This window comes from Theropithecus gelada, chromosome 1, assembly GCF_003255815.1.
Source record: "Theropithecus gelada isolate Dixy chromosome 1, Tgel_1.0, whole genome shotgun sequence".
Lineage (NCBI taxonomy): Eukaryota > Metazoa > Chordata > Mammalia > Primates > Cercopithecidae > Theropithecus > Theropithecus gelada.
Window position 1 is genome coordinate 142,516,760 of NC_037668.1, and position 23,037 is coordinate 142,539,796.

The window sequence follows — 23,037 nt, forward strand, 5'->3', positions numbered from 1 at the left end:
AAACTTTAATTCAAACTTTAAACCTCCAGTTCACTGCAGTGGGAGTGTAGAAAGAGATATAAATATATAAATATTTATATATTTCTATATTTCAAGCTGGGCATAAATGCAAAAAACAACCATACTTTTTGAAAATATAAAATCCAACAATTATCCAATCATCCAATCTAATAACCTAACGCACTCAGCAGATTTGTAAGTTTATTGTTCCTACGGAATATAAAAATATTCTATAATTGTTAATGTGAAACACGCTTGTTGCTGTATTTTTGGGCTTCTTTTCTAAGCTTCTGGATTTTACTTCCATGTTAAAAGAATAACTGAGGCACTGGTTCTGAATTGAATGCTGTATTTATTATAGTGTTTTTATTAACAAACTTTCACCAGAAAGTTCCGAGTGTGTTAATACAGCAGGCACATTGGCTTCCATGTTTGGCATTTGACAGTCCACAGAATTGCACTTCACTCTCACAATTCCGCCACAGCTTTGTGAATTATTTGGGCAGGACCTACAACCAGCCTCCCCCATTAAATGATTAAATATGATTTTTGGTTCATTCTGATTGAAATGTTCTGAGTTCACACTTGCATCCATCTGTGACAAGCTCAGCTCCACTTTCCCTCCTGCCTTGTTTTCAGTCCCTCCACTGCTCTCCATATTGCTCATGTCTCTATTTTTACAGAGTTCCCTTTGTTTATTCTCGGGGTCGCAACACGTTTTGAGAAATGATCCAGTGCTTCTGCAGACAAATGATGATGGCTCTGCCATCTTTGGAAGATGCTCTTCTATGCTCCTCTGAAGACTGTGTACATTGGTGTGGCCAGTTTTTTCTTGGGCCTGAATGTGCTGCACTGGCTGGAGGAAACAATTCCTAGGCAGAGAATTCTGCATTCCAGCTGGCTTTACTCTGCCCTGCAGGCAGGGACAGTGGTGGATGTGTGTGATGGGGTGCACAAAGCCCTCGGCAGCTTGGTGTGTGGCCTTCAGAGGTGCCACGCCGTTTTGGATCTGGACAAAGCTGCTAGCGGTAGGAGCGCACTGGTGGCACACGCAGTCCCCCATCTGCTGGCAAGAGTGCGGGCCGTATTTCAAGCGTTTGTAGGCATTTGGGCAGCCACATCTCTGATTCAGAGAGAAGAAGTGACACATGGTGTGCTGTTCAAGAGAGGGCTGTAACAAGGCAGAGCCAGTGTCATTTTTAGTGCTTTTGCTGAGTTCACTGTTGTAAGCTGCATGCACAGGCATCCCTAAATTCTTTGCTTGGCTGTTGAAAAATTCAGAGCAGATGTGCGTCTCTTCATAAGTGGTCTTCTCAGAGGCAGTGCAGCTGTGGGAAGCCAGAGGTTCTAATTCATAAAACTCATGCTCCAGTTCAGATTTGGAGGCCCTGGGATCTAAATAAGCATTTACGGTATGTGTTTTGCTTTGTCCCTTGTCACTAGGACTTGTAGACAAGGCATGGGAAAAGGCACTGCACTGTAGTTTTTTAGGTAAGGGAATCTGACCACAGGTCCCCTGTGGTCCAAGGCACCGGCACATGCACTGGAAAAAGAAGGTGGCGAAAGCCCAGCTGATACACATGATGAGCATCATGAAGGTGCCCAGCTGGGTGTACGCTAGAACTGTGGAGGGCATCATCATGGCCCCTGCCACGAAGGTGGTCAGGGCAGCCATGGCAATCGCAGAGCCCATGCGACTCAGAGAGAAGATCACCTTGCCTTCTCGGTCGGGATCTGGAGCCAAGCGGTAGGCAACCCCATAATGGACGGCAAAGTCTACAGACAAGCCAACGGCAACGGAAATGGTGACAGATTCCAACACATTTAGCTCCCAACCCAGCAGGACGAGAGAACCAACAGTGACAAATATCGTTCCAGCAATTGAAATGATGGCATAAAGGCTTATGATGATGTTCCAAGTTGTCAGCAGCATCACACTAAATGCAACAGCAACTGAAAGCCCCATGGCAATGAGGGTGCCATCGGAGAGGCTATCCTGGAGGTCATAGAACTCCAGATTGCTGACAAACCAACCATTGCTGAGGCCTTCAGGGGCCGAACTCAGCTCATTGGATATCCATGAGTCCACCTCTTTATAAAACTGATGCATCTTTTCATAAGCCAGTGTGAAGAGGTAGGTACTCTGGAACTCTAACACCACTGCCCTGATAGTATCATTAATATCAAACCTCGGCCCTGGGGTTTTGCTATCTAAATGGTACCCTGTACTCCTTTCCAGCTCCATGATAGCTCTCTTGATGCACAGTTCAAAAATCTCTTGCTTGTAAGGGAAGCTCCAGTGGCTGCAGCATGGGTACAGGGCAGGCTCATCACAGTCCTGGTTCTCCATCCACTGTTTGAACGTCTCAATGAAGCAGCTGGTGAAGTCCTGTTCATCAGTCTGGTAAAAGAACGTTTGGTTTCTCAGTTTTTGACAGAAGTGCAAAATCCATGCCTGGGAAGCTGGGCTGGCGATGTTAAAACTGCTATCTAACGTCAACTTCCCTTTACTCTTGGGATTTAGTGGATTGCCATTGTCTTCTGGGGACACGCCCCAGATTACTGTGATGGGCATGTGGAGCTCCTCACCATGGTGAACACGTTCAAACATGAAAAGCTTTTTGTATTCAGCATCATAACGCTCAAAAGGATGAGACGACCTGAACACCTGGAACTCGGATAACTCCAGTGAGGGCAGTTTCATCTTTGGATTTATACATACAATGTAGGCCCCACCTACAGTTAAGGCAAGGAACCCAAACAGCCAAAGGTAGCGAAACTTAATGACAATGCATGGCAATACTTTTTCAAAAAAAATTCGAGATGCTTCTGAAATGGCAAAGAGTACTTTGTGGCACTTCTGGCAAGCCACTGTCCAGCAGCTTTTGTTATCATATATTTGGGGCTGGGGCTTTTTGAAGCAAGTGAATATATTAAGAAGATACCGTTCATGCAGCACAACAACTGCTGGAAGCCATGTGACCATCAAAACATAATTCACCAAAATAGCTGTCCCTGCATAAACTCCAAAGCATCGGATTGCTGTAATGTTGCTAACATAGTTAGCATAAAAGGCAGCAGCAGTGGTAAAACTGGTGACGAACATGGAGAGGGCAGCGTGCTGCAAGGTGATGCTTACAGTTTCTGAGGTTTCAGCATGAGGCTTATCAAATTTTGTGTAGTTCCAAACATCACACAAGACAAAAGCATCATCTGCTCCAATTCCAACCAAAATAATAAGGGCAGTGAGGTTCATAAAAGGAAAAAATTCGAAGTGAAATACTACACGATAGAGGAAATAGGAAACAATCAAAGAACTGATTATTGCAAACATTGTCATCAGAGTGATAAACATGGACTTGGTGTAGACACACATGACTAAAAGGACAATCACAATGGCTATGGCAGGATACACAGTATCCATTAGAAGATAATCCTGAAACAAACTGTGTTTGATACCAAACTCAATCCCGGTGATGGTAGTCACGCCGTCAGAAGAGTTCCAGTTTTCAAAGTTGTCCAAGTAAATGTTCATCATGCTCTCCCCTTTCTCTGTGGGAGAGAAGAGCATGCTGTATTTTAAAGCTGGCGTGGCATAGTCAGCCGTCTTTGGGGTCATAAAGTCTTTGTCCACCAAGTAATGGAGGATCTGGTACACGGCATTGTACTTGGTACATTTGCGTGGCACATTGGTGCACTTGAGCTGGTCCTTTCTTCTGGCTGCCATGTCCCAGCAGTCTGGCCCGAGAGTGCCATTTTGGTAGTGTTTGGCACAAGTCCGAAGCAGCTTCAAGGTATGAGAGACGTCTCGCTCGACTATCTTCTGACAGGATGATCTATTGTTCAGAATGGCGATGTAGTTTCCCAGTGTCCAGCTGGGGCAGCAGGAGGCAGCAGTGGTCCTCTGGCAGAGATCACCAAACTGGGGGTGAGATCTGATCTGCAGAGATAGAGACAAGCAGAAGGACTACAGTTTAAATTGGTTCACAATCGTTCACAACTGGAAAGGTCTGCACTAAGGTGACCTTGAGGGACAGGGAAAGTTACAAAAGCTAAATCATTATCCTCTTAAATTAGGAATCAGTTTGAAAACAGAGTGAAATTTCCCCCTAAATGGCCTCATGTTACAGGATGCCCTTTAGGTTACTTTATTTTGAATTAAAAACTACTGTTTGGGGATGACATGCAAGTGTGAAACAACTTCAACCGATGCTAGTTTTGTTTACAAAAGGAGATCAAATTAACACCTACTTAGTCAACAAGACTTTTAAAAGTCACTTTAAAAAGCAATGAAGTGGACAGGTTGTGCAGCTTAGGTATGTACCTGTATAGGATGAAGAAAACAACTGTACAATTGATACAAATTTGTGGTTTTGCCTAAAATTCTGGTTATCAGCATGAAATTGTTGGTGACTAAAGTACTATATTTCAATCAACAGTTAGAAGCAAAGATGATATTCCCTAGAGAACTGCTTTGGCCTGAATGTTTGTGCTTCTCCCAAATTCAAGTTGAAACCTAATCCCCAGTGTGTTAGGGGGTGTGGCTTTTTTGGAGGTGACTAAATTACAAGGGAGGAGCCCTCATGAATGGGAGTAGTGCTTTTATAAGAGTCCATGAGGACGCATAGAATGCCCCATCTATGAGGAACAGGTCCTCACCAGACTAAATCTGCTAATTCCTTGATCTTGAACTTCTCAGCCTCTAGAACTATAAGAAATAAATTTTTGTTGTTTATAAATTACCCAGTCAGAGGTATTTTGCCATAGAAGCCCAAACAGATTAAGACAAAAACTGCTTGGTGAATCAAAAAGTGACCCCAGTAATATCAAAAGTGCTGATGTCAAGGAGCATCAGCCAGGCACGGTGGCTTACGCCTATAATCCCAGCACTTTGGGAGACCGAGGCGGGTGGATCACCTGAGGTCGGGAGTTCGAGATCAGCCTGGCGAACATGGTGAAACCTCGTCTCTACTAAATATACAAAATTAGCTGGGCATGGTGGGCGCATGCCTGTAATGCCAGCTACATGGGAGGCTGACGCAGAAGAATCGCTTGAAGCCAGGAGGCGGAAGTTGCAGTGAGCTGGGATTGTGCCACCGCACTCCAGCCTAGGCAACGGAGTGAGACTCCATCTCCAAAAAAGAAGCATAAAAGTCTGGAATAAAATTGTTTCCTGAAGTATGAGTAGAAAAGGGCAATGTTTCTAGATTAAAATATGATTTATATCTGATTTTTAAATTGGTATATACAATAAAATAAATGCTGAAGAATTTAATTATTTCTTCCATAAAGTTTATTCAAATTGGCAAAAATCCTTTTTTGGAGAACTTTCTCTTTTGGTAAATGAGGGCCTGCTGCATATTAGCAAGTATGATAATTCTGGATTTGGTGTGGAAAGTATTTCATTTAAAACACTGTTCCAGGAGAAGGCTTTCCATCTTACAGCTATTGTTATAAAAAATTGAAAAATTGTTCCATCACTGGTTTGCTAGATTATGGTAAAGTCTGTACCATTCCATTCTGTAAATTAGATGAGTAGCCCCTCTTCTCTGAGGTGAGAATAAGAAATATTCGTCTTCTCCTGAGCCTGACCAGAGAGTTCTCTTTAGGAGAACTAGAACTAAATATGACCTGGTCCTATCAGTTTCCCTCATCTCTATTTACCAAAGGCTGTTACAGGCAAGAAACTCCAAAGTTCAAAGAGGAAGTGAGTTTTTTTTTTTTTTTTTTTTCTAGTAGGATTAAAAACACTCTTTACCTTGATTAAACTAGGCTTTATCAATCATATATTGAAATGTCTTCTCAAAGTAGAGCAGCAGCTGGCATGAATCACCTCTTTAGAACTTGGACTTACCCAAGAACCAAGTTACCTATGATCCCTGAACTCCGTTTACCAGGATACTTTCCTGGGATTAATCCTGTGGGGGTGGGGTGTAGATGAAACAGGACTAGCCACGTGTTGAGAACTGTGGAAGTTGGGTGACCTATTTCAACAGTCCATTACACTATTTATCTACTTTTGTATATGCTGGAGGATTTACATAATAAAAAGTTGTTTGTTTTTCTAAAGATAATGCTATTGAGGGTAAAGAAAAATGAACCCAAAAGGTTATTGTTCAAATGTACTAAAATAATATTTACTTTAACAAAGGCTTCATTTTAAAGCTCATTTTTGAGGAACAATCGTAGACGCCCCATAAACTAGGATAATTCATACTTGACTGTTTCCAGGTAAAAACATTCACATATGCTAACTTAGGGAAAAATGAACCACCTAACAACAGGAAACCCTGGAATGGCATCTCACTGGTTTTCATGGCAGATTACCAGTTTTACCTTACAAAGAAGTAACATACAAACCACTAGGGTCAGCTTGATGAACTGAATGAAAGGTAATGCAACCCCAATGTCTGACAGTTTTCAGATAGAAGAAAATGAACTGTATCCATTGTGAAAATCCATTATCAGCTAGAAGGAAAATGACCTGTAGTTGCTGAAATAATCAAATGTCAAAGATAAAGGACATGGAGTTGCCAAGTAAAACTGGGAGAGAAAGCATAGAATTCTGTCCTTGAACAATCTTTTCAAATAATAGCACATTTTTAGATGTGTATAGTTGACCAAAGATTAAGAAGTTAGACATTATAAACACAGACTAAATACTATTTTGATGGCTGCTATTAAAAACAAGTGCTAGTAAGTCACTGGGGAGCCAATTCTCCAATTGAAAGATGGTACTGATTGATGTTCAACCTTTGGGAAACCAATTTTCGAGAACGCATACGGGGTAAGAAACAAGGACAGAGAAAAGACATCATGACTGGTTTTCTCTACCCTGAGTTGGATGCCAGCACTCTGAATTTAAAGGAATGGAGTTCAAGGAATTGTCTATACTTTTAGGGAATAAGGTCATATGTTCTTGATCTATTCATCCATTCAAAAGCAAATTTACTGAGCATCTACACAAGATGAGTAAGACACAGTTGTCCTTCCTCTCAAATGGTTCACGGTGTGGCAGGGAAATCAGACACAAACATAAATAACTGTAATTCAAAGCGAGAAGTATGGTATTATATGTAAGGGCTTATGGTGACCTACAGAGCAAGTACCCAAGTCTGTAAGTGTGATGTGACAATGGCACTACCTTAGTCACATGTGACTGAGATATAGAAACACAGAAGCATGTATTATATTATGGGGCTTGAAGAGACTGGGAAGCAGGCATGTCTTCACACAGAACAGATATGTTTTTGCCATATTTTTGGAAGATGGATTCATATGAATAATTTCAAAATCTTTGAAGTTTATAAAAATAAAAATGGAGTTAGTGGAAGCAACTTCTTATAACTCTCATGAGGAATATAGCCCTTCTAATTCTAGTTATCACAAGATGGGTGCTTAGGGGAACCATTGTGCTTATGTGGTTATAACATGTCTTTGTGTACTTCCCTAGTTAGATAGTGGGAGGGGTGGAGTTGACTTAAAATAGAGGGTAAAGGAAGAGAAGAGAGAAAAAGAAGAAACCAGCAGAGAGTTTTAAATGATACCTTAACTTTTAAAACTATTGGCTAAGTTGAAGATATTTTAAGAAGCTGAGAAAAGAACAAAAGGGAGGAAAATTAAGCCCTTAATACCAGGTTCAATTGATTGCTGGACCCTCCTCCCTGCGTAACAAAGCTCCCTATGTATTAAACATTTAAGGGGAGCCTAGGGAGAAAAGAAAAAGCAAGGGCTCTGTAGCCCTCTTTAAAACAAGAATAGGAAAACATGTTTCTGGAATCTTCTAAGCTTCAGGGGTTTTCCAGCTGTTCACAAAAGTCACCCTAGTAAACAGTCTCTGACACCAAATTTCAAATCCCTTTACAAGCTGAGTCCTCAGAGCTCCAACTTCTACATTGTACAAAGACTACAGAACAAGTAAATCGTTTCCAGCAGTCAAAATTACAGAGACTCACTTCTGGTTACTAATGACACGAGTGTGTCCTTTAGGATGTCAAAGGGTAGAAAGAGGCAATGAAGAAGAGTAGGGGAATCAACTGAAGCTCCTTTTGAAAGTGTGTAAGAAAACAAGCATTTCTGTTAGGAGGTAGAAAACAGGATCAGAAACAGAAGCACTTCACTTTGGAAACCAGTGCTGTCTGAATTATGAGTATAAATGGCATGTAATTTAAAGAAAATCTAGAGTTTGAACTAAATGTGCTGTAAACACAGGCAGGCGACAGTTGAAACATCTGGTCTCACTGGGATGTTATACTAATTACCAGACGTTTTCTGGAGTCAACCCCCCAACAATTAAGGTCTTCTGCTTGCTATCACTTGGTTGTGCCCCATTTAACTTCAGAGTTGTTAATAATCAAGTGCTTCTATATAACAACCAGGATCTGGGGGCTGGGGGAGAGGAACAACTGCCAAGTAGTCTTAGGACAACTCGGCTCAAACCACTGTAACAAATAAAAATCCTAACAGTGTCTTGAACTGGGAGACTAAAAAAAGGTACCGTAATAATCTGAAAGCCGAACTGTTAACCAATAGTTATTATTTAAGATAGCAGATGAATATATCATCTCTATGAGAAAGGTTTATTACAGGTTCATAGAGTTTGAGACTAGAATACAAAGGTGTTTATAATTGGTAAAAATAGTATTTAACAAGTTAAAATGATAACCATACTCTTTAAGGTAGACTTTTGGGGCTCTGATCACCTATTTATTCATTTGTTGGTATGGATTTATAATTGGCCATACCAACCATTCATTTTGACGTGTGTCTTGAGTCTGGTTTTCAAATTCTCACAAGAGGACCACAATACTACTCTCTTCCTAATTAACTGCCAAAGCATATAGATAATGCTCTTAGTTGGTGACTTACAAAGTATGTACTAAAAACATGTAGTTGTCCTGTTCTTGCCAGGGATTACAAACTTAAACTCACAGCTGTCCAATCCTTATCATCAACTCGGTAGAAAGACAGACCTAGACAAGCAGAGTACATCTATTCCTTTAGATAGTATAAATTATGCAAATGCAACAAGCTAAACCATTAGAAAGCCACATACTTAGACTCCATTGCTTTGATCTCTTATAGAAATGCTTTCGCTATATAATGTTTTCTTGCTACCACCCTACCTATGTTTTGCAAATCAGCTGAACTTTAATACTGTATCTCTTCTAAGCATGCTGTTAACAATTTTGTATACAGCATCACACTTCTTTTATGAAGACTATGGGGGAACTGTCTCCTCCTGTCTTAGCAGGAGGAAAAGCTGGGCTTCTAAAAAACAAATTTGTTACCCTATTTTTATGACTTTCGTTACTGATTGTGAAATTCTTTTTGCTCTGGCTGCTGGGAGGTTAGAGATAAGTTTGCAGCTCCCATGAGCAAATGTACAAGATTGTGGGGTGTGCATTATTATAAATCTCATCTTAGCTTTATTATTTTCCTCCCATTGTTTTCCCTTCATGTAATTCATTCAACTTATGTATCCTGTCCTTTGCATATGCTTTTCTGTAAACTACCTCAACATGATGATTTTTATCATCCATCGATCTACATAAATCATGTTGAGGTAGTTACAAATATATATATACAAATATATACATATATATATATAGAGAGAGAGATGAAATAATATACTACTTTTATTTATGGAACCCATCATGGCATACTATTGCTTACTGGCTTTTGAGTCTCAGAGTCTAACATGCACTCATGGAATAAATTGCTAGAATAAATTCTTTAAGAAAAAAAAGGATACTTATTCCGGACCACAATGACTTTTTAAGCTTCATTTCTGTGGGAAATGGCACTGTATAAGGAAACGAAATGGGGGAGGTATCTTCCTCACTAGAAGCATAAAGCAGGGTGGGTAAAGGCAGACTCTGGAGTTCAACTTGGCTGGGTTCCAAATCCTGGAAGTGCCCGACCACAGATGTGAACTTTCCTCAACTAAAAAACGGGCTATTTAGTATTTAATTCATAACACTGTCATCGGGATTAAATGAAATAATGTGTTAAAGTATTTAGAACACTTCCTGGCACATGATAAATACGCACTAAATATCAGCTATTAATTAACTGAGTGACTTCAATCACTTCAGAGTCTTCAGGAAAGGGAAGGTCTGAAGATCAACCAAAGGTAGAAGAATGAGGACAAGAAGGGATAGAAGTTAATGAACTGCACTCATCCAAGGTGTGATTATAAAGTAACCAGACTAGCTTAGCTTCTCTAAGCTTAATTTATCATCCGTGTAAAACACATTATAAATTCCAAGGTCATAGATCCATTGTGAATGATGTACAAGTACCCAGCATAAAATCTTGCACATAGTAAATATCACTACACATTTACAACTTTAGAGTTAACTTTCTGTATAAGAAGTATCCTAATGCATGACAAGGAGAAATAGGTTCATAGCCTTCAAATAAGGAACTGATAGCTGTAGAAGAAAATATCACAAATAAAGATTGATCACCAATTAAGAAACTTTGGTCTGTTTATAGATCTTTTGTGGTTTTGTCTATGTGAAAGGAAGATGGCACTGACAGAAAATCCCAATACCTCAGTCGATTGGAAAGTCATTTTCAAAATGTACAGCCTCTTAGAATGAAGGATGGGGTAAATCTGGGAGATCTGGGACCAACTAACTAGGTTACCTGGTTAAGATATGTATTTCTTAGAAGGTACTCATATTAGCACAATGAGACTGCTGGTTTGGGTGATCTCTTCTTTCCTTTCTACTGCCTATTTCATTAAGACATTTCCCTGTTGATAGAATAGGTGATTGCATCAGGTTGTCAGGCTAGCTCTCAGCAGGGCACATGATTCGATTTTTAACTAACCAGTTATTTTACATTTTAGAGTTATGTGGGAACACAAAGTGTTCCTTTTATGCCAGTTGCTTTGCTCGGACAAGTTCATTAGTGACATCAGATAGCAGTTTCTATTTAGAGAAACTATCTCTGAACATAGGAAATTGACAGCTCTTCTAAACCTAGAAGCTCACTACATTTTCTGACGCTGACATGTTTTTGGCTCTAGAGAAGACTGAGAGACAAAGCGCCTGTCGTCTTGCATTCTGGTGTCTCCCAAAGCAACAAGGTGTTTAGCATTCAGGGCAGTCTGGATTGGATTACTCTGGCCATTTACATAGATACTGTATTTATGCTCTTTGATGTCCCCTTTCCCAGCCTGCTCCCTAAATTTCCCTTTGAGGTCACTGGCCCAAATGACCCAGTGATTGCCAGAGAGGCAGACATTTCATTGCACAATTAAGATGCTGACAATTGCCTCAGGGCAAGAAATAGGGACCAATGAAACTAGGTTAGGAAATCAAAAATACAACAAAAGAAGAAAAACAGTCTTAAATATTATGTTGAAAAGAAATATTCTGTGAAATAACAGAAAACACCATCAACAGCCAGAGACCATGAATGGGAAAGAAAAAGGAAGATGGTATGTTTTAAAGTTGGAGAAGGAAACACGGACACTTTGATCCTGGGATCTGAGAGAATGCAAAGCTGGCCTGCTGGAGTTTACTCCTCAGTAGGTAAGCCTCTTAAGTACTTTCATCTGATCAGACACCAGGGTCAGCAGTAAAAGGAGTTTCAATAATACAACCTTATTTGTGCTAAGGAGATTTTAGTTTTATTTTACATACCCTGGAATTATCTACATTGCACATCGATTTAATTGCAGGTAAATTCCATAATGTCTCCCCTCCAGATGAAGTAAATACCACTCTGGAATATCGGTCACCTGGTGATATGACAAAAAAAAAAAAGGAAAGAAAAAGGTTTATAAATTATTCATTTATTTCATAAGACTCAGGATTCGGAAATAACTCAAACTGGGAAACCACATGGACGATTCATTAGCAGCAGGAAATTCTTTCCTTTGATAAATTCCAGGAGAAAATGTTAAAAGAAACAAAAAAAAGCAATGCCGTAATATTGTCTTAGTGCAAAGCCTTTGTCTACTCACTACATCTTAAAATTGTATGAAATATATAGCAAATCTATTTTTGGTCAGACTATAGGAAGAAAAATCCATAGGAATTTACAATAGGAAACTAATTGAATATATCCCTTTTAATTTCACAACACATCACCATAATAAAAAAAGATGCACTAGGGAATACCAAGAATGGATTATAGGGATGTTCTCCCTGGCAGCTAACTAGAGAGGAAAGATGGTGGGTGATCTATTTAAAATCACTAAAAACAGTCAACTAAGTACAGAATGCTGGCCATATTCCGGTTGAGTACATGGTCTCTCTGGTATACTAGAATCTAGAAAAAATATTTTGACAATCAGATTAACAAAAAATATGTTTCTGAATAAGGGAGGTTGTATGATATACTAGAAAGAGCATGCATGGTCTTTAAAGTCAGATTAGGATATAACCAGGTCCTGTCATTTACTAGCTATGTGACCTTAGGCAACTAACAACTTCTCTGAGCCTTGGTTCCTCATTTGTAAAATGCAGACAGCAATATCTATCTCAAATAGCTGTGAGAATTAAATGAGATGATAACAGATGCCCAACAATATTGTTTCTGTATCCTTAGAACAGAAACAACATGAACCACATATTAAAAAATATGAACCACATAAAACAAAGAAGATTAATTTTATGTTAGTTAAAATGCCTAATTGTGCTAACAAATCAGCTGGTAAATTTATGAGTAAAGCTTTATTAGAAAAGGTTTTATCTGTGATCATGAAGTTTTGGCTATTATCTTATGTTGACTAATTTTGGAGAGCAAAATCAGCCTGGTGGAAACTGAAACATTTCATTTACACAGAGTTGGTAATGGCTTTAGTCAAGGCAGAATCTACTTATGAGACAATATTTAGCATTGACTATTGAAATGTAATGTTTTTCCTGGTTAAGATCATAACTAACAGATGTTGGTTAAGCAATAATATATAGTAACACTTTGATTGAGAGAAATAAACCAGCCAGAACATGCAAGTAACCAGAGTTCAACTTCCTAACGTTTTTTAAGAGAAGAGACAGAAAAGGAAACATGTATTGCTTCCTGGGATCAGTATAAGATTCTGCCTAATCTCCCACTATCTATTACTATACAGAGTAAGAGATCAAAATAAAGATCCTGAGACTTGGTAAGCTCCAGAAACATCAATGATCCAATCAAGTCATCTAGTGTTCTATTAAGTGTTCTAATAAGACAGGAAAACATACATTTAAGAGGGATTTTCAATAACAGCAGCAAAAGCTGAAATCAAAAGAGCTTTAATGTTAATATTTACTTAATTAGAAATTACACTATCCACAGTTCCTCAATCCTAATCACTATGGCTAATCAATGGCTTACATACTTATATTCATGTCCTCTAGGCTGTGCCTTCCTTCTTCCCTGGCAGCTGCAGAGTGATCAGGCTGACTCCATGTTACAGCAAATTTTGGGTAGTGAATTTGTTGCCAACATTTAGAGATCTGATGATTCCACATTCAAATCTGGATTTTTGGCCAGGTGCGGTGGCTCATGCCTGCAATCCCAGCACTTTGGGAAGTCGAGGCGGCAGGATCACCTGAGTTCAGGAGTTTGAGAGCAGCCTAACCAACAAGGAGAAACCCCATCTCTACTAAAAATATAAAATTAGCCAGGCATGGCGGCGCATGCCTGTTATCCCAGCTACTTGGGAAGGCTGAGGCAGGAGAATCACTTGAACCTGGGAGGCAGAGGTTGCGGTGAGCTGAGATCACGCCATTGTACTCCAGCCTGGGCAACAAGAGCAAAACTCCATCTCAAAAAAAAAAAAAATCTGGATTTTTGACCTCTGGCAAGTTCTTGCAACATTTGGGTCCTCATTTCTAGAACCCCATCTTTTGTCGCGGCTAAGTAGCAGCTGATTTCTTTAGACAGGGCAGATGTTCCTTAGTGTTCCACAATCACCATCACTTCTCTTGTCATACTTAGCTAGCTTTATTCACTTGTATTATATGACAGGCCCGAAGTATTCAAACTTTGAACCTCTAGACTTTATTGTTTTCACCTCTCTACCTCTACTGCCTAGTGATGAGGCAGCACACTGACGGCTCTTAATACAGTACTGCTTTTTGAATGAATCAGAACTTTAAGTCATTTTCTGATTCATTTTAGAATGAATCAAAACTTTAACTGATTTTTAAATAATTCAACAGATTATTTCAAGGTTCAATCCAAAAATATGTACCTGTATTTGATCTAGAAATAAACAGTACAAGGAATGTTTAAAAAGACTTCAAATGTTGGGTGAGGTCGAGAATTTCATTAGATTTGTATCTTCCTTAAAATAAGAAAACTCAATCATTACTTTTTTCATTAATTTTAATAATATAATAAACTCAGACTAGTAGTTGACTAAACTAGAGAAATAGAAGAAAAAGTTAATTAGCCAAAATTTCTTTAGGTTCAACAGCAACAGTGAAGCTGTGTGCTAGCCACACACGACTATCAGTCTAGACTGTGACCATGTTCGATTTTAAATGCCAGCAAACCGCTGAGCGTGTGTTCATCTACGATGCCACTCACTTGGAACGTCGCAGAAAAAGCTGTCCTTGTGGAAGTTCCAGTCAACTTCTCTTTTCTCTCTTTCATAATGATCATCTGACCATCTATCATCCCGATGGCTGAAATGGAACGACAATTTGATCTTCAATAAAGTTCTCGCTATTTCAAGGCTGATAAGCATACTGGAAACAGTACTTCCTCAAAGCCATGACCTGCTTAGTTCTTGATATTAAGTTGAAAGGATTAAAAGAAGCAATCAACATTAATTTTCTCACTTCTAAAAAAGAAAAAAAAAAAAGAAAATCTCACCTTTTCATCCTACTACAACAAAATCTTCAAACACAATGACAAGCTAAACAAATTCAGTGGCAAAGATTTTGAGCCACATATTTTACATTTAAATTTTTTGTTCAGGCAGTATTTTAAGAGGAATTCATTAAGCAATGTTTTATCTAAAAGTTATATAAAAATAAATAATTGATTACCTTTTGGCTTGTTCATCTGCATATTTAAAGGGATAATTTGCTAATGTTGCTTTGTATCCTGTATTTTTCACCATATTATTCCATGTGACCAGTCTCTGGCCTATTGCTGTTCCTCTTGGTTCAAAACCCTAAGGCAAAATTACAAGTGCTCGTTAGTGTATTTCATTTCAGGCTAAGTATAGTTACAATGAAAGCTTGGGAAAGCAATGTCAAAGTAATGTATAGCTTTCGACAGAAAATATAGTTCCTCACAGCTACTCCAGAGGTGACTGCATTCAAACAAGATGCCTTGACATGATAATCATCACCTATTTGCTGTGACAAAACAGTTTGATTCTTTGGTATGATACATGTCTAAGGAAAGTTTATCTTTTCAACTCATGCCTAAGCATTTAGTAAATACTTATTTTTATCTTATAAAAATTATGATAAAATAAATCATGTTACACATCGGTAGTATTTTTACAAGAGTGTTTCATTATCCTTGATCATATTTTCCTCATAATTCCACTCCAGAGAAACATTTACTTAAAAACAGACTCCGCTATCTGTTAGTAATACTGAAATTCCTTTAACTTCTTTGGGAGAAAACAGAGACAGTGTTAAAGACTTTATGAGAATAATTTTATAGAAGGCAGATTCTCCAATTTATTGCTTTTTAGCTTAAACATGGGGACCAAGAAGCAAACCTTCCAGATTTTTGAGAGTAAGCAAGTTCCTTGATCTTTTAACAACCTGATAATACAGATAAAGTAATGTCTTTACTTTTCAGAAAGAGAATTGTTGCTTGAGAAGGTTTTTAAAGAAATGGGTTACTAAATAACATAAGGCAACATGTATTAAAATACACAATATTTGAAGATGATTTTAGGCTACAGAAAACATAAATGCTACTCACCAGCAATGGATCGGAGAAGTCAGGAAGCTCTGGCACTAATACTCCAACCAAGGCACAGACCACGATGAACATGGTGCACATGCCCAAGACCACCACTGGCCAGTCAGCTATCAGGGCTGCATAACTACAAAACACAAAGAAGTGTCAGCTACCAGGGCTGCATAACTACAGAAACACAAAGAAGGCACAAAGAAGGCCCTTTGCAGAAATATTTTTGGTACCTAAGAGAGCAATTTATTAAATCCTCATATTGTAGACCAAATACAGGTATTTATCAATACAATATCTAATGGGGTTATAAGTATTTGTATGTAATTGTAGTAGAAAGTTACAAGATCATTCTCCCCTCATTTTTGTGATCAAGTAGCACTTTATGCCACAGGCTACTGAGAGTCAGAATAATGTTCATATATGACAAATAACATTTTATATCTACATCTATGCCTGTAAAAGATATAAAATACATACTTCATTAGTGGAAAGAAAATAAATTTTAACAGAGGATCCATTCTCTATGCAGTGTCTTCCAGAACTTTTGTTGCTCTAGTTATTCCCTTTCTCCACACCTTTACTCTCACAGTTCTTAAAGAACTCAATCTATAAACAGGTTCATATAGTTCAAATCTTAAAAATAACCAAATTGAGGGCTGGGAGCGATGGCTCACACCTGTAATCCCAGCACTTTGGGAGGCCGAGGCAGGCGGATCACAAGGTCAGGAGTTCGAGACCATTCTGACTAACATTGTGAAACCCTGTCTCTACTAAAAATACAAACAATTAGCCGGGCATGGTGGTGCACACCTGTAGTCCTAGCTACTCGGGAGGCTGAGGCACGAGAATCGTTTGAACCCAGGAGGCGGAGGTTGCAGTGAGCCGAGATCGTGCCACTGCACTCCAGCCTGGGTGACAGAGTGAGATTCTGTCTCAAAAAACAAACAAACAAATGAACAAACAAAAACAAACTAAACATTTCCCACAAACCTGTAACTTTCCTTCTAGCTAAAACTACAGTGAACATATCGACTAGATATGTGAGTTCCATGAGGGCAGAAATTCTTGTCGGATTCATTTAGTGTACTATCGGTGGAAGGTGATCAGTATCTACTGACTAAATGAACAAACACCTGGTGCTTGTACTCTCCAGCTACTACAATCTGGCTTTAGTCTCTTCCCACATGTGGGGAACTGTCTCTATTACCAAATCCTACCACCGGGCCCTTTCTTCCAGATGTGCTTCCCACACCCTCATTTGTTACCTCGAATTGAAAGATCTGTTTCTGTATTCCTTTCATGAGGTCCTGGATCACACGTTATTATTTTAACACTTCCAAGTCTTGATATGAGCTAAGTACCCAACAGCAGCTGACTAAACTGAACTTTTTCTAAAATTCAAAATGCATCCTGCAAACTTCTGGTTTCTTGAATCTTTATTAGAAGAAAAGCAAGACAAAATATTTAACTTGTGGACCACTACTCTCAAATTATCAGCAATGTTAGCTCATTTGGCTGCTACAATGGCTACTTCTGGCTCATTTGAAATAGGATTCTTACTCATATTTTTGAGTTATTTCTTCAAAATCATGCTAGTAGTTACAAATAATTCTGGTGGCTCTAAATGTCAGTCTGAAAAAAAAGCTACTATATGTCTCTAAGAATAGACTGCCAATTTTTATAATCTGATGTCTTAACTTTATTGATCTGGCTTTGTGGGGATATTTGCTTCAAATTATAATTCTAGTAAGGTTATGCTTTAAGGGTAATTACCTTTTAAAGGTAATTATGCTTTAAGGGAGCATGTGCACAGGCACTTTTCACTGCTGCTCTTTTAAAGTAATCTTATAAGGCCAGACGCAGTGGCTTTATAAGTGGCCTGTAATCCCAACACTTTGGGAGGCTGAGGCAGTCAGATCACCTGAGATCAGGAGTTTGAGACCAGCCTGGCCAACATGGTGAAACTCTGGCTCTACAAAAATACAAAAAAAACACCAAAAAACAAAAAATACAGGCGTGGTGGTACACGCCTGTAGTCCCAGCTACTTGGGAAGCTAAGGCAGGAGAATTACTTAAACCCAGGAGGCGGAGGCTGCAGTGAGCAGAGATCACATCAGTGCACTCCAGCCTGGGTGAGCAACACTCTGTCAAAAAAAAAAAAAAAAAAAAAAAAGAAAGAAAGCAATAAAGGAAGGAAGGAAAACGAAAGAAAGAAAGGAAAGGAGAAATCTTATAAAAATAAATAAATAAATACAAGCTCGCCCTTATTCAAAATACCAGTTGCTCTTATGCTTTACATAAATTATCATCTCATTCAATTCTCACAACAACCATTAGAGATGAAACTAAGGCATAGACAAGTTATAGAACTTATTCAACGTCACAAAACTAGGAACCTAGATAGTCTGGTTCTAGTGTCAGGCCTTTTAATCTCTGGGCTGTCATTTCTTTCTTCAGACACAAGAGTAACTAGGAACATTACGAATAACTACACTTGGCACAAATGCTTCCCAAAACTTACAATTAAACATTCCTAGTCCTACTTATAGTTAATTTCTCTATGCAAAGTCATATGGGTTCTAAGTTTGAACATTATTCACTAGACTGCAAATTTTGGATTTAAAAACTCATTCAGGAAAAGTGATGCTAGATAAGACAGAATAACCTTTTAGAATAATTCTGAATATAATAAAAACATATAAGTGACAATAAGCTGATTGTGGTTGTTCAAATGTAAACACCAAGTGGCTAGAAGCTTTCACACTTCTAGGACACACCCTGTGCAAAAACATTCTCCTTACTTTATTTCCTCCTCCACCAAATGCAAACTAAGATGAAAGTAACTAGTTTTGAAGCCATAAAGTCCTCTGTCTCAATAGCACATTTGAGACTACATTCATTGCTTCAGACTTAAAAAGAGTCCTTTACATTTTAGACCATTAAAATATCAGCCCTGTGAAATGAAAATGGCCCCAGGCTTATACAATTATTCATTACACTTTATTTTAAATGGATTCATTTTCTCTCAAATGAATCAGAAGTTATGCATTTTTACCTACTAACGTTATCAATAGAGGGCAATAGGCCCCAAATTGCTTAGTATTCATACTGTGGTTTAATTTACCCATATAATGATTTTTTATTTTGTGTTCTTGAAAATCTGCACACACATGTATAACAACCTTAAAAGCCCCATTCAATAATTGCTTTTCTTCCCTTTGAAAACATTTGGTTTTGATTTTACAGCACTGCTACATACCATATACGTGCACTGACTACATATGGAAACTTTATGGCATTAGTGATTTCAGCACATTTCTTCCAAACACGTTTAACCTTGCTTACTATAATTCCACTTCCTTACACGCCCAATGTTTCCCACGCTAACCTTTCCTAGAGACAACTTCACATTTAAGTAAAGGGATCACCATCCTGAGTATATAACACACCACGGGGGAAAGCCCAATCATTCTGAGTAAATTTTACTCAAACAAGTATTTCTCCTCAACACCACAAAATTGCTGCGGCTAATTCTACTCCTCCTGCTATCTGTGCAAAGATACAGTATAGCTGTGGGTACCACATGGGAAACAGAGTTGCATGCGCAATATGAAATCCAGACAATGGTTGTAATATGAAGATAAAAATCCAATAAAGTAGGAAAATTGGAGAAGTAAAGGAAATTAAAAATGGCCTATAAATCTCACAAATATATATATATTTGATGATGTTTTATATATATATATATATACACACACACACATATATATATCTCCATATCCTGTGCATTATTCTCTTTGAGAAGTGGACCACATGTGCAGTAGAAGAATTTTCAAAGGAACCATTCTTTTAACTATCATGTATTCTTCTGCATATCAAATAATACTTGTCTTTCATCCACCTGCTCTAATATTGAAAATCTTTAGACACCACAATATAACTGTAAATGTGGCCCACCTCTGTAACACCTGGCTTACAGCAAGTAGTCATTTTCCAGTGAAAGACCGTTTTCCCGGAGGCCCTACTGCTGCACTAGCTGCTGAGGTTAGGGCCCACAGCTCTTTACAGGGCACTGCAGTATGCAAGTTCACATCATCTTCTCAATAGGTTAAGTCTCAAATAGGAGACAGATCTGAAGGGCTCGTTCTCCTTTTACAGAAGAAGAAACAGAAGCAGCAGAGGTAATGAAATGTGTTCGTGGGTGAACCGTGGATCTGAGTTAGCAGGCAGGCTGCCTGGCATTCTGGTCCAGGGTGTTATGGCCATGCTGGAGTTTTCACTGCTACTCAGTGGAAGCCCCTCAAACATAGTCAGAGATTTTCAGTCACCTTATTATTGGGTTTACTCCGGAAACAGATCAGAAATAACTGTTAAAACAAATAAACGAAGTATCTTATAGAGCCAACTTATGCTCAAGTGACATTAAAATAGGGGCCAATTTTAAGTGGGTCATTTATATTATAACATTCCCCCATAATAAATTTTCCTCTTAGCTTACAAAGATTTTTTTTTTCCTTGCTCTTTGCTGCCTTTCTCAAAACACTCTTCTTTCTTCTCTTTCCTCTGAGCATAAAGCCATGTTTCAGATGGTGTAAGTCAGTCCCCACACCAGAGGCTTCCTTTTCACCCAACCACCGGATCTTTAACCCCTTACAGCCTGGCTTTTGCTCTCATGACTCTTCTGAACTGCCCAAGTCAACTAACTGTTATTGGTTTTGATCTTCCTTGACCTGAGCAGAATTTAACACTGTTAGCTACCTCTTTTTTCCTAAAAATCCTTTCCCTTTTGGTTTATTCCTTTCTGTTTCCCTTAATAGCTCTTTCTTATTCCTCTTGTCCCTTAAAGATAGACATTTCAAAATGTTATTAAGTCATAACTTTTCCAGTGGCATCAACTATCAACTTAGTGGGAAGAGTGATTGAAGTTTGAGAAAATTAAAAAAAAAAAAAAGAATATACAACTCTTTTTTTCTTGTGAAGTAACAAATCCATCCAACATTTAGCATTAAACAGTAAGGATGCAAGGCATTCTGGAAATACAAAAACGGCAGACTTGGATCTTGCCCTCAGGGAATTTACAGCCGAATACAGAAAATAAGACAGGCACATGAATATCTACAAGACAGGTTAAAAAAGTATATATGTGTGTGTGTTTTTTGTTTTTTTCTTTCCCCCTTGAGATGGAGTCTTGCTCTGTCACCCAGGCTAAAGTGCAGTGGCATGATATTGGCTCACGGCAAGTTCCACCTCCCAGGTTCAAGCAATTCTCCCACCTCAGCCTCTGAGTAGCTGGGATTCCAGGCACCCACCACCACACCCAGCTAATTTTTGTATTTTTAGCAGAGATGGGGGTTTCACCATGTTGGCCAGGCTGGTCTCGAACTCCTGACCTCGTGATCTGCCCACCTTGGCCTCCCAAAGTGGTGGGATTATAGGCATGAGCCACTGTGCCTGTCCAAAAATATGTGTTTTTTAGAGGCGTACAGATGAAATGTTTTGTGAATTCAATAAGGGAAGCAATAAGTTCCAGCCACGGTGGGAAAGGGGAATCAGGAAAGGCTTTGTTGGAGAAGTTATAGTTATATGCATATATACTTAAAAGAAATTATAACTTTGTTTTAATAATACCAATTTAATAACAGAGAAAGAAATGAATTTTTTCAAAGTAAAATTTTTAGTCATTTGAAAAACCCTATTTATAGAAAAGTAGAAATTCGTTTTCTTAATATGCCATATTTACTTGCATACCTCTTTCCCTTATTCTTTCTTTCTCTCGTTTTTTTGCAAAAATGAAAAGTGAATTGTTAAACAAAATGTGGTATATACATACAATGGAATATTATTCCAGCCTTAAAAAAAGGAGATTCTAATACATGCTACAACATGAATGAACCTGGAAGACATCATACTAAGTGAAATAAGCCAGTCACAAAAGGACAAATACTGTAGGATTCAACTCATACGAGGTACTTAGAGCAGTCAAACCCATAGAGACAGAAAGCAGAATGATGGTTGCTAGGGCCCGGGGGTAGGAGAAAATGGGGAGTTCATGTATAATGGATATAGAATTTCAGTTTTACAAGAGAAAAAAAGTTCTGGAAATGGATGGTGGTGATGGTTATACAACAATATGAATTACATAATGCCAAAGAACTGTACTCTTACAAATGGTTAAAAGGCAACATATATGTTATATATACAACAAATATAAACATGTTATATATACAACACATATAACATATAAACATGTTATAACATTTAAAGTATGTCAATATGTTTTAACTATCATATAAACCTGTTATATATAACATATAAACCTGTTGAATATAACACATAAACCTATGTTATATATAACATATATATGAATGTGTGCGCGCGCACGCGCGCTCTCTCTCTCTCTCTCTCTATATATATTTTTTTTCGAGACAGGGTCTGGCTCTGTCACCCAGGCTTGAGTGCAGTGGTGTATTTCAGCTAAGTAAAAACTCTGCTTCCTAGGCTCAAGAGATCCTCTGACCACAGCCTTCTGAGTAGCTGGGACTACAGGTGCAAACCATCATGCTTGGCTAACTTTTTGTAATTTTTTGTAGACACAGGTGTCCCCATGTTGCCTTGGCTGGTCTTAAACTCCTGACCTCAAGTGATCTGCCTGCCTCAGCCTCCCAAAGTGCTGGGATTATAGGCGTGAGCCACTGCGCCTGGCCTATTATGTATATTTTACCACAATTTAAAAAATATATTTTTTTAAAATAGAAGGATAGTTTCCTAATTAATATTTATGTAGTAATTTCACTTCAAAGAGAGAATAACTCCCTTGAGGCAGGCATCAGTGTTATCAGCATCTGAGCTTCTTTGGCAACTGAATTTCAAAGATCGCTTAGAATTTCTTAAGTGTAATGACATTGTATCTGGAATTACACTGTGTAAGAACATCTGATGAGAAAATGCTTTTTTTTTTTTTGAGACGGAGTCTCGCTCTGTTGCCCAGGCTGGAGTGCAGTGACCGGATCTCAGCTCACTGCAAGCTCCGCCTCCCGGGTTTACGCCATTCTCCTGCCTCAGCCTCCCGAGTAGCTGGGACTACAGGCGCCCGCCACCTCGCCCGGCTAGTTTTTTGTATTTTTTAGTAGAGACGGGGTTTCACCA

At 38.6% G+C, this 23,037-nt stretch overlaps 1 protein-coding gene across 3 annotated transcripts in view; it reads right to left on the reverse strand.

Annotated features, from left to right (window-relative positions):
• Positions 1–332: 332 nt before the first annotated feature.
• The window catches only part of DISP1 (dispatched RND transporter family member 1), a 198,749-nt gene continuing 176,044 nt past the window's right edge, over positions 333–23,037 (reverse strand). Inside the window, exons 6-10 of one of the 3 annotated variants that reach the window (XM_025368557.1) lie at positions 15,901–16,024; positions 15,003–15,130; positions 14,539–14,636; positions 11,658–11,755; positions 333–3,940 (exon numbers count right to left, since the gene is read on the reverse strand). In XM_025368557.1, the coding sequence (XP_025224342.1) occupies positions 356–3,940; positions 11,658–11,755; positions 14,539–14,636; positions 15,003–15,130; positions 15,901–16,024 (4,033 nt within the window). In that variant the 3' untranslated portion in view covers positions 333–355. Of the gene's footprint in view, positions 3,941–11,657; positions 11,756–14,538; positions 14,795–15,002; positions 15,131–15,900; positions 16,025–23,037 lie in introns of all 3 variants that reach the window. The other 2 variants (XM_025368575.1, XM_025368565.1) reach the window with 2 other exon arrangements.